This window comes from Saccopteryx bilineata, chromosome 7 (genome assembly GCF_036850765.1).
Source record: "Saccopteryx bilineata isolate mSacBil1 chromosome 7, mSacBil1_pri_phased_curated, whole genome shotgun sequence".
NCBI lineage: Eukaryota > Metazoa > Chordata > Mammalia > Chiroptera > Emballonuridae > Saccopteryx > Saccopteryx bilineata.
The window spans coordinates 45,865,861-45,886,396 of NC_089496.1; the positions used below are offsets into that span (position 1 = coordinate 45,865,861).

The following is a 20,536-nucleotide window of genomic DNA, read 5'->3' on the forward strand; positions in this document are numbered from 1 at the left end:
TCTTTCTGTCTATCTCTGTCTGCCTTCCTCTTTCTCTAAAAATCAATCAATAAAAAATGTTTTAACAAAATAAAATGGCAATAAATACATAACTATCAACAATTGCACCTAAAAAATGAAATCAATGAACAAGCAGAACAGAAGGAACACATAGTTGACGGTTGCCAGGTGGGAGGAGGGCTCGGGGCACAGGTGGGAAGGGGAAGGGGTCAGGAAGTACGAGTGGGTGGTTGCAGAACAGCCAGGGGGATGCAGAGTCCAGCCCAGGGAACAGAGTCAACATGTGTGGTGTCCTGCGGACACAGGACTAATCAGGAGACTTACCTGGTGACTATATGATGTTAGTCACTGGATTGTACACCTGAAACTAATATAATACAGTATGTCAGCTGTAATTGAAAGCAAAAAATTGATGGAAAAAAAGATAAAAGCACAAGCTCTTTACCCTCCTCCTTCTACTACTGGCTAAGCACCCTCCCCACCCCATGCCCCCATCCCTCTCAGCTACACTTGAATTGTGTTCAGCCGGGGCTAGGGCTCTGTGCACTTAGCGGGTCTTAGAGAAGCACTGTTGCGTGTGTGTGCATGTGTGCACGTGCGTGTGTATATGTGTGCCTGTGTATAGAAACTTCCCCAATGTGCTAGAAAGATAGATTTCCTGAATTCTCTCTACGTAAAGATAAAACTTGGTCTCAAATCGGCCTTTCTCTCTGCATCCCCTGAGACGACACTGCAAGGTTTTAGAGAAGAGCTCCCGCTGGTTTTCCCCCCAGGGACTGAGGGGACAGATGAAAGGGGGGGGGCACGTGTCTACCTTGTCAGCACTCCTTCACCAAGGCATTCAGGGGGGCCCTGAGGCTTTGGAGGTGGCCCCCTCCGATGCCAACAAGTGAGAGTGTCGAGTTTATGCCTCAACATTGACATTGTTCCATTAGAAAGGGGATGGAGAGTTAGCTTCTAGGAGAAATCAGTGTTCTGTATAAATGCAAAACTGGCTCCTCAGCAAAGATGCTTACCAGGGTGTGGCTAATACGAGAAATTCAAACATTTTCTTTCATCTTCTGCCTTGAGCATGCATGCCTTTTTACCAATGGTCACAAACCTTTAAAATGGCTTTTCATACTGAGATTCTATTTGGCTTTTAAGGGCAGGTTTAAATTTCTAAATTTATCTATCGGGATTTGAAGAATATTTTATAAAGCAACTTGTAAACTAATAAGGATAAAAAGACAGTTATTTATACATAGGCCTCTCATTGGGTTTCCTCAAGAGTAATTGGGCAGCGTTCAAATATTAAAAGAAGCATATGTTTAAGCAAGAAAACAAAAGCACGTCATCAGCTTAAGGACACGAACATCGAGGCAGAGGGAGAGATGCAGGCCTTTGGTCCAAGGACTCGCTCAGTCCGGCAGTACGTGTGTGGTTCTCACGTGGGTCCTGGACTCCCCTGACGCGTCATCTATTTCTGAGTTTTAGAAATATTATTGCTGGGACTATCAAATAATGAGTAAATTTGCTCTACCTTGAAGTTGTGAGTAAAGATGTTGCACCACAGGACTGAACTGAACTCCAGATAGAAAATGGGAGAATGTTCAAGTTGCCGAAGACCCGGGCCCTATAGATTTGCTGTCCTAACACAAGAGCCGAGAGGTTCCTGGGGAAGAAGAATTTAAACAAAAAGATTTCATTGGCCTTCGTGCTTCTACTTAGCCAGCCAGCCCGTAAATCCCGACTGTCAGGGTGCAAACAGGCAGCTCCTAAAATGTGCTTACTTTCTCCCACCCAGTGACTCCGGCAGAAAGGAGAACTGAGCTCAGCCTTAGAGTCCATAGACACCAGGGGCCAAATTCTTCTTTCTGTGACTCCGGTGTCTAAAGCCACACTGATCCTACTAAGCCCGGCTGTTTCACCGGGAGGAGTGTGGATGAGCCGGGAGCTGCAGCCTGAAACTGAGACCTCGTTTCCAGGGTGTGCGGCCGGGTGCAGAGATGCGTGCTTGTCCGGGCTCATCTTCCTGGGTGGAGCTGGGCTGCTCAGGCACGCGGCGGGGCCAGCACGTCTCGGCTCTGCCTTCTGTTGTGTTGATCGGTCCTCTTGCATTCTGTTAAGCCCATGGGTAAATGCGGGGCAAGTTCACTCGGTGACAGTCCTGCCCTTACTTAGATGGTATACATGAGAAAAAAGGAAGTAAAAACACAACAAACATTTTTTTTTATAAGTCATAACAGGTGAGGTGGAGTTAAAGATGTGTCACTGGGTCCCAAACTGGGTTTTCAGATCTGCTGAGTCCTTTGGATATCTCTGTCTATTTATACACACACAGATATTACATGTATGTCTTCTGTACTATTCTGTGGAGTGCGTGTGTGGAGAACATATCTGGAAAGATACAGTAAAATATTATTATTTTTGCATGTAAGAGTGATGGTAACTTTGTTCCTTCCTACCTATTTTTTTTTCTCAGATAACTTTACCCTAATGAGCAATTATATTACAAATGCATTGCTTTGAAAAGAAAATAATGCAAGCTTAATTAAATCACAGTTGCACTGCATTCTTTCTGACTGTCCGTCCAGGCCATTCTCTCCCTTTCCCGCCGGGCGGAGCTGCCCTGTCCCCACCATGCTCCCGAGCACCTTGAACCTGTGTCTCCCCACTGGGTCTAGGCCCGGTGTCCCGGGCACCACAGCAGGTCCCAGAGCAGGGGGAAAGGGGGCCCGAGCGTCTGTTCTCCCAGCTTGGCCCTTAGTTGTCTCCTTTGACCAAAGGTCACAGCCCCTGCCGGGTGTTCTCTCCACGCAGGTCTCCCTCCTCCTTGGCCCTGCTACCCTCTCCCCCCTGAATTTCCTTTTCTCTCACTGCTCTGAGCCTGGGCGTGCTAAGAGCCCCCTGCTGAGCCTGGCCCCAGTACCTACGCTCTATGGCTTGTGGCTTCCCTGGACTCTGCCCACACCTTTGCAAATAGTTCCTTTATTAATCACTCCTCAAATTGCCCGCTTTGAGCGTGTCATCGGTTTTCTGCTGGGACCCCGAGTGAGGCAGTAGTCAAAGTCTCTGATTGCAACTGGATGTTTATTGGCAGTGAGTCTGCCCAGACTAGCTAAGGCATCAATATTGGTTTGACTAGAATACTGTGGAACAGTAATGTCTGATGGAGCAATGGAGTGAAATGAGGGTTTAGAAATTAAAGAATGTGAAAGCTTCAAAATGCAGGTAATTGTACAGAAAAATGAATTCATAACTCTTAAGTATTTTTAAAATATGACATCTAAGGGAAAAAATTATAAAATAAATCCTTGATGATAAAAATAAACACACAGCCATTAGACATTTTGTGTGTATTATTTTTTTCTGTAATTCCTTTTTTTTTTTTTAAGCAAGAGAGAGACAGAGACAGACAGGAACAGACAGACAGGAAGAGAGAGAGATGAGAAGCATCAGCTCATAGTTGTGGTACCTTAGTTGTTCATTGATTGCTTTCTCATATGTGCCTTGTCTGGGGGGCTCCAGCAGAGCAAGTGACCCCTTGCTCAAGCCAGCGACCTTGGGCTCAAGCTTGTGACCATGGGGTCATGTCTATGATCCCACACTCAAGCCAGTGGCCTCGCACTCAAGCCGGTGACCTCGGGGTTTCGAATCTGGGTCCTCAGCATCCCAGGTTGATGCTCTGTCTGCTGCACCACTGCCTGGTCAGGCTCTTTCCTCAAATTCTTACTTTAAGAATAGGTACCAGAAATGGCCTGGCATCTTTGGACTAGAACACGTGAAGGAGGAGTGGGTGTTGTATATGGGAAGGGAAATGGGGAATCCCAGAGGCAGAGCTCTAATTTTACCCAGAGAGGCCAGGCCTCAGACATAGGCTGTACTGGGAGGTCACAACAAACATTTGGAAGAGGTAAGAGAGGAAATTGTGAGGATAATGGGAAGAAGCCTTCCAACCTGAGGTTCCCACGTGTTAGCAGAACAGCAAGGTGGTCAGCGCAAGCCTGGAGCAGGGCAGGTAAGGTGAGGAGTAGCAGGAAATGTGGTCACAGTAGTAATAGGTGACATTAGTAGTACTAGGTGACGTCAGTAGTACTAGGTGATGTCAGTAGTACTAGGTGACATCAGTAGTACTAGGTGACATCAGTAGTAATAGGTGACATCAGTAGTACTAGGTGACACCATAGTAATAGGTGACATCAGTAGTACTAGGTGACATCAGTAGTAATAGGTGACATCAGTAGTAATAGATGACGTCAGTAGTACTAGGTGACACCAGTAGTACTAGGTGACATCAGTAGTAATAGGTGACATCAGTAGTACTAGGTAATATTAGTAGTAATAGGTGACATCAGTAGTACTGGGTGACATCAGTAGTACTAGGTGACATCAGGAGTAATAGGTGATATCAGTAGTAATAGGTGACATCAGTAGTACTAGGTGACACCAGTAGTACTAGGTGACATCAGTAGTACTAGGTGACATCAGTAGTAATAGGTAACATCAGTAGTACTAGGTAATATCAGTAGTAATAGGTGACATCAGTAGTAATGGGTGACATCAGTAGTAATAGGTGATATCAGTAGTAATAGGTGACATCAGTAGTACTAGGTGATATCAGTAGTAATAGGTGACATCAGTAGTACTAGTACTAGGTGACATCAGTAGTACTAGGTGACATCAGTAGTACTAGGTGACATCAGGAGTAATAGGTGATATCAGTAGTAATAGGTGACATCAGTAGTACTAGGTGATATCAGTAGTAATAGGTGACATCAGTAGTACTAGTACTAGGTGACATCAGTAGTACTAGGTGACATCAGGAGTAATAGGTGATATCAGTAGTAATAGGTGACATCAGGAGTAATAGGTGACATCAGTAGTAATAGGTGACATCAGTAGTAATGGGTGACATCAGTAGTACTAGGTGACATCAGGAGTAATAGGTGATATCAGTAGTAATAGGTGACATCAGGAGTAATAGGTGACATCAGTAGTAATAGGTGACATCAGGAGTAATAGGTGATATCAGTAGTAATAGGTGACATCAGGAGTAATAGGTGACATCAGTAGTAATAGGTGACATCAGTAGTAATGGGTGACATCAGTAGTACTAGGTGACATCAGGAGTAATAGGTGATATCAGTAGTAATAGGTGACATCAGGAGTAATAGGTGCTGTCATGTAGGTTGGGGATGGACATTGTAGGCATTGTAAACATAGAAACCACCTCACTCGCCCCCATTGTACTTTTCGGGACCTTTAAGGATCCAGAAAACCCAAGTCACTGCTAGGAAAAAAAAAAATTTTTTTTTAACTTGCTATTAATATTCAGACAGGATTTCCAGAAGTTTCTTTGAAAACTGTCCTGCCCATGCGCGCCAGTGTCTCTGCACTACAGGACAAGTGCTGTTTGGTTTGCTATGGTCAAGTCAAAACTGTTATCTCTCTATGCTAAGATTTCGTCACATAAGGCGGATTCTCATCAGTTTGCTCTGCTGCGTTATGTAATTTGGCTTTTGCTCCACGACTGACAAGGCATGGAGCTCTGATCCAGGTTGCTTGGAAGCCACGGCCGCTCAAGGGTGCTTGTCCTCCAACAAAACAGCCACTTCCCAGGACACAAGCATGCTGTTTCATCCACATCGCTTGTCAGCACCGCGCGGCAGCAACTTCGGCTTGTGCAGGACCGAACAATTTACAAAGCGAGGCCATTCATGCGGGGCCACCTGACGGGTTCCACCGGCAGTGCCGTGACTCACGAGCTGCCAGTTCTCTATTGTTTCAGAGAAGGAAGTCTATCTTGTAGCACATTCTCCTTCTCCCTGAAGATCACATTTCTATTTTGTGTGAAGAGCAGAAGGTTGCCAAATATTCAGGAATGCAGATGCCTAACCAATGCTCCAGGCAGAGGAGTTTTCCAGAAATGCATCTTTGTGGCCAGCCCTGCCCTCCAGTGCTCTTGGCCAGGAGAGAGGCACTGGGGTTGGGGGTTGGGTGGCTCTGGAGAAGGAAACGCAATAGAAAAATCTCTTCTCAGATCTGTAGTATATCATTAGCAGCTTTTAAGAGAGTGCTATGTTTATATTTCTGGTCATTAAGTAAGTATTTGATTCTCTTTGAAATGCTGAAGAAATAGACCCTCAGCACCCCTGTGGTTGTTTTATATGCACTCTTATTTTAAGTAACTTTACATTTTCTGGTTAAGGAAGGGAGAGAAATTTGTTTAGTAATTCTAGAATAGGCCGTTTGCCTCTTGCATGACTATCCCAGGTTCTCAGCATTTCATTGTGTGCTTAGCACCCCTTTCAAGCTACTCAAGACCCGTTTCTTCCCCGAAGCAACACAGAATTGTGACTGTGCTGACCCATCGGTGCTATCCCCTCACCTCCCCACACGGGGCTGCAGGACCCCAGGCCCTGGCTTGTTCTTAATCATGTTGCTTCAGCTTTTCCGGTCCTGTATTCCGGTCATGTGGGAAGTCCCATCTTGCTTCTCTTCAACCAGTAGCTCTGGTTTGAGTTGACCAAACACATGGTAATTTGAGACTATCGAGCTGTGTGCTGGCCTCTGTCTGTTGATATGACTTATGTGGACTCAGATCAGTAAACGGTATGTCTCTGTATCACAGGCTTAACGTATATCGTGTGCCCAACGTAGACAGGAGGAAATTGTAAATGGACTGTTCTTTATTCCCATATCATCACCTCGGAAATCATAATTCATTCATCCATTCTGCTCTGCCAGTGGTCACTTAGTTCTGGGACAGGCACTGAGCGAGGCAGTAGGGATGGATAAGAAGACAGGCACCGTCCTGTTGTGCCTGGAGTTCATAATGTGATGAACCAGAAATAATAGTGTCACCTATTGTGACACATACTATAAAGGAGAGGACTGGGCTGCCGAGGTAGAAAATAACAGAAAATATCTTAAGGTAGGGAGGTGACACCAGGAAGATGAGGGCTGTCTTTGTCTTTCTAAGAGCTAAGAGGTGTCAGAGGAGAGACCGCAGGGTTGTAGGATAATATGTTATGTTATTAAAGTTCTCTTCATTAAAAAAAAAAAAAAGTTCTTTTCAAGCCCATTACTCTGTCTTAACTTTATAGATCAAAGGAAGCACGGGTGTACTATCCTTATTTTGTACTTGAAAAAAACAGTACCCATCGATCAACAAAGTTATTGTCTAAATGATAGGATTCAGCTAGACAGAGAGAAAGAGAAGAAATTCTAGGCCTAGGGAACAGACCTGCAAAGGTGTGAAGGTGAGAATTGAAACCCATTGGCTGGGTAGTGAGTAGAGAGGTGCGGGCTGGAGCGGTGGAGGTTTGGATAGGGGACAAGGGTAAGAGAGGTGACTGAATGCGTAGACCCTCGAGGCAAGGCTGAGAGCGGGCTTTGATAAATACAGGGGAACTCTGGGAGGTTTTAGAGTTGAGGAGTGACATTAGGAAAGTGCTGACTTGCACCGATTAATTGGATAGTGGGGTCTGGAGTGGTCTGGGAGGGAACAGAAGGATTGGAAGGCTGAAGAGCAGTAGGAAGCTGTTGTGTGATCAGGGAGAGGGGTGATTAAGCTCTGGAGCTTGTGGGATAGCAAAGAAGAGACAGATGTGGGAATCATTATGAAGGGAAAGGCAGCAGACTGAAGATGTTAAACAAGATCATGTGCTTAATGGTGGGGCTCGGATGGAAACCCAGCCCTGCTGACTAGCCCTTTGCCCTTCAGATCCCAGTCTAATCAGCTCTAGATGACATCTCTCTTCCTGTTTCTGTTGTATGTACATGTGTGCATAAAGGTAGTTTTTAGATTCATTTGCTTTTTACCCCCATCTTTCCCTAAATCTCCATAGTCTTTCTGAAATGGAATATTTATGCAGGAGAGCACTTATTTTTTTTTTCTCCTTCCACAATATGAGTGATACCCACTATATATTTTACTCAGCAAATGTCTGTGTGACAAGCATTGTAATAGGCCCTGAGGACAATGATACGAAATCAGACTCTGTTTCTGTAGTCAAAGTTCACAGCTAGAAGGGGAAAGTTGATCTTAAAAACAGGTACATACACCAATGTGCCACAGGAGCTTTGAGAGAAGTATGTAGCGATAAGGTGGATGACAAACGAGTGGCTGAGTATTTCTACCCTAGTGTAGAGGTAGGAGTAGCCTTGGTGGTAATCAGGATAATAGCAAGGATAATTATAATAATGGCGACTAACATTTGTTAGGTATTTAATGTGCTTGACATTGCACTAAGCTCTGTATTTATATTACTTAACACGATCCTTATAAAAATCTTACATGGTAGGGCTGTTCCTATTTTCAAAATAAGAAAACTGAAGCGAAGAGAAGCTGTAAACTTGTTCAAGATCACACGTTGTTTATTTATTCACCGAAGCATTGACTTGATTGCATATCTGAGTGCACATTATGGAGAAGACACCAGCTGTTCTCTGATGAGCATGGCATATTCCCTGTTCCAAGTTCACTGGAGGAACCAACTCGTGGAAACAACTCATGGTCTCTAATGAGGTGTGGACAGGACCCTGATGGAAGCATAGGGCAGGGAACAACTATCAGGACCAGAAGGAGCGAGGGAAGGCTCCACAGGGGAGAGAGCATCAGAGTTGGACCTTGATGAATGGATTGACTGTAAAGAAGAAATATTACATGCAAAGGTGAAAAGAGACGTGAAATGCTGTGGGATAGTCAACAAGCATTGGAGCTGGTGTGCGTGAGCAGTAAGGGGGGGGGGGTGATAGGGAGGAGGGGCTGCCAAGAGGTGATGTAGGAAAGATGGGACTAGACCAGGGGTAGTCCACCTTTTTATACCTACCGCCCACTTTTCTATCTCTGTTAGTATTAACATTTTCTAACTGCCCACCGGTTCCACAGCAATGGTGATTTATAAAGTAGGGAAGTAACTTTACTTTATAAAATTTATAAAGCCAGAGTTACAGCAAGTGAAAGCATATAATAATAATTACTTACCAAGTACTTTATGTCAGATTTTCGTTAAGTTTGGCAGAATAAATCTTTATAAAAACAACTTACTATAGTTAAATCTATCTTTTTATTTATATAATATACTTTGGTTGCTCCGCTACCGCCCACCATGAAAGCTGGAACGCCCACTAGTGGGTGGTAGGGACCAGGTTGACTACCAGCAGACTAGACTAAACTACTGAAGTCAATCAACATGAAGGCATATGTCGGAGGTCATGGATGGCCAGCAGAAGTCTTTAAGTGGATTGGTTCCAAGATGGAATGTACATCTTTTTTGGAGGGAGAGTAATTTTCTCTCATTTATTTTTTATCTTTATTAAATTTATTGGGGGTGACATTGGTTAATAAAATTATATAGGTTTCAAGTGTACAGTTCTATCACACATCAACCGTCTACTGCATTGTGGGCTCAGCACCTAAAGTCAGATCTCTTTCCATCACCATGTATTTGGTGACGCCCCTTTACCTCCTCCTTCGCCCTTCCCCTCTGGTAATCACCGTACTGGTGTCTGTGTCTATGAGTTTTTGTCTGTTTGTTCATTTGTTGCTTTCAGTTTTATATCCCACTTGTGAGTGAATCACGTCCTTCTTGATTCTTGAGAAATGAGGAACCTTACCAGTGCAATATCATTTCCAGTGGCGTTAGACTAGTTTCGAGCTCCCGGGATATTCGTAGAAACATCAACCACAGAAATTTGCCCAACTGTAATTCTAGTAACCTGAATGAGGCGGCACCATTTCCTTCCTTTTTACTCAAATGATTACATTTAGCAGAAGCAACCAAGACAATAAAGTGACAGATGAGAGCAGAAACACAGCAGGCCAAAGCCCTGAGAATCCAAACAGGAAGGAGCAAGATCTTTGAGAGACACCTGAAAGTTGTTTCTCACAGTCAAGGGTGGCACCTGAGAAGACATTTATTGTTTTGAGCATTTTACTACAGTATTAAATGAATAGCTATAAAACGCTTACAGGGATGGTTCCGGGCTCCGTTGCCTCAAACCCAGTATTAGGAAAGATGACAGAGGTCTGGGATTGGAGGAGAGCGTAACCGCTCTGGATCTTGCAGACTCAAGTCTGTAGCCCCAACGGGCGGGGTGGGTGGGGGGAGAAGGGGACGGGGAGGCGAGCCTGCTTCCCGGAAATGGGTGCGTAGGCTACGGCCGCTGAGAGTCACGTCAGTGTGTGAGCTGCCTTTCCACCCCAGCGCCAGGGAATTTGTCTTGAGAGTTGAACTTGATCCAAACATCAGAGACATGATCTTTCTCTTGCTCTTTCCCTGAGCTCTTAGGTGAACTAACAGCAGAGTGAGCAAGTGAGGGTTGCTTGTTTGTTTTAGCAGTTTGATAAAAGTATTGGCCGGCACTCTTTGAACTACAGCTTTCCCTCCCTAATCCTAATCCTAATCCTAATCCTAATCCTAATTCTAATCCTGGTCATTGTAAACCAGTCTAGAAATGCCTATGTAGGTCTTAAGAGTCACTAATCAATCACTTTGAAATGAATTTATGGTGTGTTGCCAGGCTTTTCTAGATGAAAAGATGGTGGTGATGACATTGATCCCAATTAGTGGTATAACAGATATATTGTCATTCTCAGGATCACATGCCAGCATCAATTAATAACTTCTTTTAATGTTCATAGAAAATGTATCAGGTACAGATATTTTTGCCTTGTCGCTTTCCACTAGAAAATATTTTTTTACAGTGAAACTATAGAGGCAGTATGGTTTGGTAGGTAAGAGCCCAGGCTCTGAAGCCAAACTGCTTAGATCTGAGCTCTTCCGTTTATTGCCTGTGTGACTTTGAGCAAGTCACTTAACCTCTCTGTTCCTCATTTTCCACATCTTTAAAATGGGGATGATCATCATACCTACCTCCTAGACTGATGGAAAGGATGAAATTTTCTGACATACGGTAATTCTGTGTAAGTGTTTGCTCTTAATTATATTTCTGCTAATGTCAGCCATGGGGAGTAGCCACCAGGATGAACCATTCCTGACTGAGCTTCATACTCTGAGCTGTGTACTAACAAGAAAGAAGCGCACACTTGCTGTCAAGCACTAGTCCGGAATCTGTCAGGCACTAGTCTGGAACCTGTCATCTCTTGCGATGCTCACTGTGAACTTGGCCATTCAATGATTGTCTCCACTTTAAAGACGAGAGAGGTACGGCTCAGAGAACCTAGATCACACGCCCCAGATGACACAGAGCTGTCGTGAACTTGATCCTGAGTCCAGTGCTCATGTTTCCTTTCTGTACCTTAGTTCTCTTAGAATTTTCCAGGGGTAGGCAGCCAACTCTGCAAAAGCAGAATTGAAACGCGCATGTCCAGGCTGGAGTTGTGACAGTGGCCTGTGCCCTCCTGTCCCTTCCCCTCCTGCAGAGGTGGCCAGAGAGGGTTTCTCATCTTACGTGGTTCATCTTGCACTGTGTGACTATACTAAGGAGAATGCTCTGGAGAGAGAGGCAGCCTGCAGGGCCCCTGATGTCCCCACCCCACCTGCTGTGTCTCCTCTAATAGCTCACTGTCACCTCCATCATGGAGCAGCGCACCCTCGGTAGGGTTCAAAATACCTGCACGAGTTAGTCCTCCAGCTCCTGAGAACACCGGGCAGGAGGGAGGGAAGGCCCTCTAGAACCCCTTCTCACCTCCAGAGAGCCTCGTCTCTCCCAGGAAGTGAAGCCTTTGTTATTCTGTGAGTGTCTCAAACCTCTTTTCGATGCGGTTCACGGGTGTTTACATCTGAGAAGTTCTGAAAGTCTTCATAACTGCCCGGGCATCATTAAGATGCAGACAATTTCAAGATTGCACAACTCTACTTGTAAACATGTGTTGGGATGACCCTGGCTCTTTATAGAGAAACCCATAAAGTCTCCATTCCTTGGCAGTTGGACAGACTATAGATTTGAAGATAACATTTTGGGACCTTATGGGAATCAACATCGCTTTGCCTGTGAGCTCCAACATTTATTTGTGGGCCACTTTCCTTCATCCTTCATTACCACACCCTGAAATTATAGTTATTTGTAAGAACACGGATGTATATTCATATGCATCAGGTTGTTTTCTTGCATATTGTCTTCCAAGTCCAAGCATGCAGAAAGACAATTACCCCTCTACCTCCAGCTCACTGAGTATGCAATCAAGACTCATTATTTCCCTGGTTCTCATCCCATTTACACCCTTTATGTCTCAGAACAACAGTGAATGGAGAGCAAGGGACACGCAGGGAGGAAGAATTCCAAGGGCATGTGGAAAAATCTGAACCAAAGAGGGAAGAATTTGGTTGACGAAAGTCTGTGGAGCTTTCATCTTGGCTGTTGGAGAAATTTTACTTTTTGTTAGATCTGTTTCTTAAATCCTGATCCTCTTGCCTCTGGCAGAAAGCTATAATTTTCAAAAGGCTAATTTCTGCAAAAGCTTATGGTTATAGAGAGAGAAAAAAAATCAATGTTTCTAGGCTCATGAATCAGAGTCTTAAAAGTCTGTTTGGATATTTGGTGTCTCATAAAATGCAATATAGAAAGAGACTTATGGGGAGTATCAGAGCTGGAAAAGATCATGGAGGCCTTGTCGTCCAACCCCCTGTTTTTATCAGGGAGGCTGTGGAGCCCAGGGAGGCTGAGTGACTTATCCAGGTTACATTGCTAGAAGGAGGGTTATGAGACTGAACTAGAAGACACCTAGCACCCTAAGCCAGTAAGTATATTTTCAACATTATCACGTATTACTGATCAGTGGGAAGTATTTAAGCCAAAGTATGAAACCTGTATCATCAATGAGAGAATCTTAACAATGGAAGAGACCTTGGAGGTCATTGAGTGCCTTCTCCCTCCTGGTGCAAGAATCCTCTTGGGGACATCCTTGACAGAGGGCCACGAGTCTCTCCTGGCTTAATCTGGTGCCGAAAGCTCAGTCCTTTACAAGGTAGCTCGTTCTGTTTTTGGCTATCTCTACATATTGGTAAATTTATCCAAAAAATAAAAATAAAAGGTCAAATTCGTATTTTTAAAGTATCAATCCAGAAAGAGTGAGAGCGACCAGAAGCAAATAGCATGGCATTAGTAATGGTTCAGAGTTGATTCTTCTTTCCATCTTAAAATGAGGATAATAATGCCTACTTTGTAGGGTCACTGTGAGGATTAGAAGTGGTTTATAAAGCATCTACCATAGTGGCTGCTTTAAAATAGGTACTCACATTGTAGTTATTATTGGCTTTTATCATCATGACCCCCCCTTCCCTTTTTTTTTTTAATTATGGCTGCCGGCATGACAGATACTACATCTAATCACACAAATATTTGAAAGCAGTTAGCGTGACCCTCTTAAGTCATCTCTTCTTCAGGCTTAAATATTCCCCAGTTTTTCCATCCTTCCTGTGATGCATTTCGATGCCTTCATTGCTCTCATTCCCTCCTATTTGTCAGTTTCCCCCTTAAAATGTGGTCACCAAATGTGGTCAGTTCAACGTGCTCTAGAGGGGAGTAATTACTTCCCTTGATCTGGACATAGCGCTTCTCTTACAACAACCTAGATTTATGTTAGCATTTTTGGAGGCCAGATCACACAGTTGGCTCAAGTAAAACCTGAGTCTACCATCCAGAACATTAGCTATGCTCCCAACGTGTCAACCGCAGAGTTGACAAACACGATTTTTACATCTTCCTCCAAGCTGTCGGTAAATATGTTGAACAAGAAAAGGCCAAAGGCCGAGCTTCGAGGAACACCCCTCAAACCTTCCGGGCATATTGACGCCCGTCCACTGGTTTTGTGACATCGTTTCACCAGCTCCAAATCTACACACCTATCCCAGAGAAGTAAGTCAGAAAGGTAGAGTCACTCTTTGTGTTTTTGAAATTGGATATTTAATTTATCCGGAGGTAAAATGCCGTTCTTTTATCAATGAAGACAGGTTTTGAACCTATAATTGGGAAAATGTGAACTCAGAAAATAATTTCATGTTTGAATTACTATGTAATGCTAAAAGAAAAAAAAACACTCCATCTCCCTTAATATGAAACGATAATGCTTGCCTAATTGTTTATTATTCCACGATGTTTTGAAATTACCCTGCGGGTGTGGGGAAAGAGACCGGAGAGTTTGCAGATATCATGTGGGGGAGAAAGGAGATTATTGAAGAATTAGAAAGTAACTTTCAGAAGCCTTTTCTGTCTCTGGTGGAAATCACAGAGACAAAGAGATGACGTTGGTGGGGAGGGTGTCAAGTATTTTCCCAGATTTTTTAATTCTTTTTAATGATTCTCAGATTCTTAAACTGTTCCAGTAGGGAGAAGGAGACGTGCTTCTTTCTCTCATTGCATGTGTTTTACTCTGAAGAAATGAAACCCACTTATTTGTGCTGCAGCACAAGTAAGTTTTTCTTGGTTTTCATGGTGGAGACAGAGAACGGTCGTTCCCATCATTTGAGCCAAAGTGCTCAGACTTGAAGCTCACCTCTTGGCATTTTCCTCCATCGGCCCATTTAATATTTTATCAAAGGCTTTACTTTCCAATCTACACACCGTGTTTGTGGCTTTCTTCTTCATCCCGCTCCTCTCTATTTCTCCAGCCCGTCGCTGAACAAGTACCGTATTTTTCGCTCCATAAGATGCACCTGACCATAAGACGCACCTAGGGTATTAAGGAGGAAAATAAGAGAAAAAAATATTCTGAACCAAATGATGTGTTGAAATATTTAATAAAATATACCACAATAATATTTCAACAATGGAAACTCAACAGCAGTGTTAACAACCATGATCACTGTTATTAACAAATGAGAAGAGACTTTAATGTTCAAATACTCTTCTAGTTGTTCGAGAACCCGCAGCAACTAAAACAAGAAAAAGAAAAAAAAAGAACATTCACTCCATAAGATGCACGTTTTCCCCCCAAAAGTGGAAGGGAAAATGCCCGTGTGTCTTATGGAGCGAAAAATACGGCACCACCTTAACCTCTAAAGCTGTATTGTTGTGAGCATGCTCTCTGTGCAGTACGCCTCCAAGAGTAAGGCTGACAGTGGTGTGAAGTGGGCTGCGGAGGAGGAATGGTGGAACCACAAAGATGCTGCCCGTGTCTTCTAACCCATGGGAGCCTTTCAGGAGCCTGGGGTCGGGGCATCTAGGGAGAGCTATAGAGATATGGTCAGTTTTGCCTTTTGAGAAGATCAGAGTAGTTATAGTGTGGGGAAGAGGAGGAAGGGGAAACCAGAGTGAGGGACAGAAGACCCGTTAGGAGACCACTGTCTAGTCCGGGAAACCCGAGATAGTGCTGATTGGGTGTAGGTTGGAGGAATGATAGCTAGAAATATGGAAAGAAATATAGGATACTTGCATTGAATATTTAGTATTTGGGGACTGCGTGTGGGGGTGGTAGAAAAGAGATGTCAAAGGTAACTCCAAGAGATCATAGACTTTATATTCTTGTCTGTGAATTTAAAGGTTATTATTTTAAAGATTACATCATGCCGCTTTAGTGATAACTTTTGGTAGCACAGCACAACGGAAATAACTCTAAAAAGAGAAGTCATGAGCTATTATTTTAGTCCTATATTATTATTATATAGGCGACTATGAACACAATGAAACATTTGGGTATCTTTGAGGAGCCCAACACTGGAAAGAACAATACGTACTTGTAATTGTTTACTTCATCAAGCCCTCATTAAGACCCAGGAGAGTAAGGTTCACTTTCAAAAAAAAAAAAACAACAACACAATTATTTTTATTTTCATTATTTTTAGTCTGATTTTCTATGTCTCTAGATCCTATAAAGAGAAGTCAAGCATGTCCCTGCATTGCCACCCCAATAACAAATCACCACTTTCTTTCATCTTACTTTAACCAACCACAGTGTTTTCCCACATCAGAAAAGCCTTCCAGTATAAAAGAGGCACTTCTGGACCCTGTGTGTATGTATCAATATAAGCCTGTTCGTGCCTTTGGGAGCCCGCGACGACACAGTCGGCTCACAGTCTCAGCCAGGTGCCCAGTTTCCGTCTGGACTCCTGACAAACTGTGTGGTCAGGAGTTAGAAATCAGAAACCCGGGAAAGGTGCAATGTGATGGACACAGCCACCCCCAGTACCATAAATGTTATCACCATCGTTTAACACATAGTGCAGGAAATCCTGTTCTTTGCAGAAGAACTTCAAAGAACCACTTCTAGTTCTCCTGGGTAACATCTACTTTTTTCTTTGCTAACCCTGAGCACATACACACACGCACACACACACACACACACACACACACACACACACACTTTCCTCTAGTAAACTGCTGGTGACACTTCATTTCTTTCCTGCCATCCTAAACCCATTGTCCAGCTGACCACTCAAATTGCCCAGCTCTCTTAGGTTGAAGAGTAGTTAACAGAGGCCACTTACTTAATCTGCTTTGCCCTGAACTTCCTCTTTCTGTTCTAGGTTCTGAATTTTTCCATTTTGGACCCACCATGTTGATCAGCCCTTCTCAGCCTCTATGACTCCTCTCTTGTCCTGGTGACATTCTTTTCTAGGAGAAGTCACCTTTTAAGCCAGCCTTTAGCTTGCATATTTTACCTTACTTTTCAATGTTAAACAAAGAAACTTGTATTCAGGTCATCAGAAATAAATGTTAGGTCCCTGAAGCAACTTTAGTAGTCTCATTTTTATTTTCCTTTACTAGTTTGTTCATTCAACGAATCGTTGACTCGATGCCTACTGTGCTCTAGCACCATGGGACAGCATTGTGGACACAAACATTCTACATTCTCTAGAGCAGCGGTTCTCAACCTGTGGGTCGCGACCCCGGCGGGGGTCGAACGACCAAAACACAGGGGTCGCCTAAAGCCATCGGAAAATACATATTTATTATACATTTTTAAATAAAATATGTATTTCTGATGGCTTTAGACGACCCCTGTGTTTTGGTCGTTCGACCCCCGCCGGGGTCGCGACCCACAGGTTGAGAACCGCTGCTCTAGAGGAAAAGACAGTGAACAAACAAACAGAGATATTCAATCATTAGTCTGTATTCTTTGATTTCCTAAAATTGTTATGGATTGATCGTCTGGAAACACAGCAGAAGTTGTGACTCCTGCTCTTGTGTCATGGGGTACAGACACCCCATTGTCTATTCTAGTCACCCATACTCCCCAGGCTGTTGGGCTTGGGTCATGAGTGTCCAGATTATGATTTGGAAAAGTAGTAGTTTCCTGGGGGAAAAAAATAGAGGCTGGCTTCTCTTAAAGGACTGAAAAAGAAAAAATAACCCAGTGTGCTTCTTCCAAGCAGAATGCCCAGCGGCTCGTCACTAAATCACAGCATTATACACATACCACAGAAATCATTTTCAAATGCCGTATATATCACACCGAGTCACTGAATGTCCCTGATGTAAACCTCCCATCAGGGTGGCGGCCGAGTGATTAGTGAACTTCAAGGTATTTTCTTCTGCGCTTTTCCTCTTAGGGTGAATAGTTATTTTTCATCTTCTCAGAGTTGTAAGTTATAACAAGATGAATGAGCCGATGGCTTGCCAAAAGCCATAACTCTCTGTTGAGTTGACATGACCATGTTCCCAATTTTGGCCTTTGAGAGCATCAGAGTAGGATAAAACATTGACGTTGACTTTTTCTGACCTTTCCCCTCTCTTTTCTCTGGGCAGAACATCTCGATGCATAATACGGTTGGTGGGGCCATGGCGGGGCCCGGAGCTCACCAGCTTGGCAGCACCCGGATGCCCAACCACGACACCAGCGTTGTGATTCAGCAAGCCATGCCGTCACCCCAGTCCAGCTCTGTCATCACACAGGCACCTTCCACCAACCGCCAGATTGGGTAAGGGACCCCCTCGACTGTCTCGGGGGGCCTGGCTGGAACTCAGGGGACTTCTGGGTGTTCTTCTTGTTTTTAGTGGTTGGATCGAATGAGACCGAAGTTGGTGTTCCTGGCTGGCGCGATGTTTTTGATGGGAGGAGGGAGAGAGAGAGTCGCTGGTGGGTGCTGTTAGACCCTGACTTTGGACTTTGGGGACAGGGGGAAAGTTAAGTCATTCTGTGTTGTTGTGACTTACTTCAAACAAGATGTGTGAGTTGTGAGATGACTGGAGGAAACTCCATGGGTGTTATGACAACCACAGCATTGTTCTCGAGACAAGTCCTTGAGGAATTGAAAAGAAGTTTCTTCCCCCTCTCTTGCTGGTCCATATTCCTTCTTGGAGTTTTCAAAAAAAATCGAAGGAAGCTGGCCCTTGCTCTCTCATTTCGGTAAGAAGGTAATGCTGAGGCATTGGTAGACTTGGTAGGATAGTCGCAGACACTCTGTATTATGGGACGGAAAGAGTTCTCACTTCTGAGTGTTGTGTGATAGATAGCTTAGCCCCTTGCTACTCAGTGTGGTCGGAGGAGCGGCAGCGTGGGAGTTACCCAGGAGTTTCTTAGAAATGCAGAATCTTTGGCCCAACTTCCTCATCTCCAGAATGAGGATGGTGTCTCTCCTTTCTACCCTCCAAGAGCAGAGTGAAGAGGAAATAAAAAGATTTAAGAGCACTCAGGTTCTTAGGAAGAAAAGGTAACAACTTAAGCCAAAGAGCTATGATAAATGTCTACCATAGCTGGATGCTGAAAACTGGTTGCGCTGTGTTTCCAGGGTTCTTTGTCTGAAGCAGGAAAGGGAGCCTGCTGGGTTTGGGATATGCATCCAAGTTTGGTTTGGATATTCAGTTAAATATCGTGTGTGACGAGTTAAGAAGAATGAAAAGCTGTAGCACGGTGTGTTAGTCTGTCTTTCCCCCTTTGTTTGTAATGCCTGTAAGATGCACACGCCGAGAGTGAGCGCTGGGGATAGCGGAGGCTGTCCTCCTTCAAATGCTCTGGAAGGGGGACCTTGTCTCACGCTTCTCGACCTATCGGGCTGGGTGGTGACTTGTGAAGACCCATCTCAGCAAATGAGAGCTGTGGGCAATGGCAATGCTGTGAGTTTGCCGTGGGTCCGTCTGGTTTCCCATTCAAGAAACAGAAAATTAATCCGGCCAATTGAATGCTCGGCTTTGTTTGAAGAAGCCAGCACTAAATTAGCCAAGTGTCTCTGTTAAAAATTCCTTTTCTTCTCAGACGACTGTGGGAGAACAAGCCTGCAGCAGGAACCTATAATACAGCGAGAGGGCGGGGCGGCTTTGTCAGAGACAGACAGCACCCACATCACCAGGGGCTCCTTTGCTCGAGGGCCTTGGCTTTGGGTGGACAATTCACAGTCAGGCCGGCTAATTATAATTATTTTATTTTTCTTTCAAGGGGAAAAAACATAAAATGTGCTCGAGTTTACTAGCAGTTTTACAGCATTCCTTCTCCCCTGGAGTTCTCCTGCCTCTCGCCCCAGCAGCCCCCAGCTATCCTCTCGGAGGCCCTGAGCGTTTGGCCATTGTTACTGCAATGCCGGTTTCTGTGAAACAATCTTTTAAGGGTTAGCACTAAATTCTAAGATGGGTGTTGACTCTGTCAATAATTTACCCAGCTGGCCCAGGGCTGTAGACTTGGGTGACATTTCTGGGCTGTGTCACTATCCCTGGGTGGGTGGGGATGTCTCCCTGGAAGTTGTGACCTCCTGACCCACTTCATTTTCACATTTATTCCCAGTCCTGGGGTGTTGTGTGTCTTCTTTCCTGGTGTGTTCTAGGACATAATTGTCACTTTTAGGACTCTGTGCCATTGCCAGACTTGGGGGAGGCGGCTTCTTTTCTTCAGATCCTTCCCTGTCGTGTTTACCATGTTGATTTCAACCCACACATCCTGTCATCTCCATTTTCTCCATGTGACCCATTCAAAACTTTGCCCGGATGATCGTGGGGGCTCAGCAAGGAACAACCCGACCCATCTCACCAGTGGATTCAGAGCGAAACTCTAGGTGGTAACATTTGGGGATGGTTGACTCTTTTATTTCTCTCAGCAAAGAGGAAATGAGTACTTATTTTAAAACATGAGTTCCCTCTGGAGACTGTGTCTTTAAATGAGCATTTGAAATTGCAGATAGGTTTTTTTAGTTTGTGTTTTTTTTTTTTTTTTTTTTGAGGCTGCACAGAACCATATTGTAGTAATATTCTGATTTTTATCACAACCTCAAATATTTAAGTGTCAAAATCTGGCCAAGCCACCTGCAAATGTTTGCCATGGCAACTGGCCAACAAAAACAGCAAACAGCAATGAAAGTCTTCATTCAGGCTTGGCTGAAGCTGCATCCAGCCAGAGGGGCTGGGACCCACCTGTGCCCACGCAGAGCTCTTTTGCTGTGGCGAGTGGGTGCGCTCACGACTGGAGCCGTGTGGAGCGGGAGGGGCCGCCTGTCTCCCCCTCCCCCTCTCCCCTCCCCTGCTTCCAGAGCTGGCTTCTGCTGCCCCCCCACCCACTGCTGCCCCCCTCCCTGCCCCTCCTTCACGCCGTGCCTCAGCTCAGAGGCTGGAAGACACAAGGGTCTGGGAAATGGGAGCAGTGTCGGTTCTCAGGGAAAACACGAGGGGCAAAGTCTGCCTCCTGGTGAGCAACCGATTTTCATACTTTCTGAGCAGGCACCGA

At 44.5% G+C, this 20,536-nt stretch overlaps 1 protein-coding gene across 2 annotated transcripts in view; it reads left to right on the forward strand.

The window, feature by feature from the left end:
• Window positions 1–20,536, forward strand: part of CREB5 (cAMP responsive element binding protein 5) — a 409,450-nt gene that overhangs the window by 140,923 nt on the left and 247,991 nt on the right. For both annotated transcript variants that reach the window (XM_066239436.1, XM_066239437.1), the window contains exon 5: window positions 17,635–17,807. In XM_066239436.1, coding sequence (XP_066095533.1) covers window positions 17,635–17,807 — 173 coding nt within the window. The remainder of the gene's footprint in view (window positions 1–17,634; window positions 17,808–20,536) is intronic.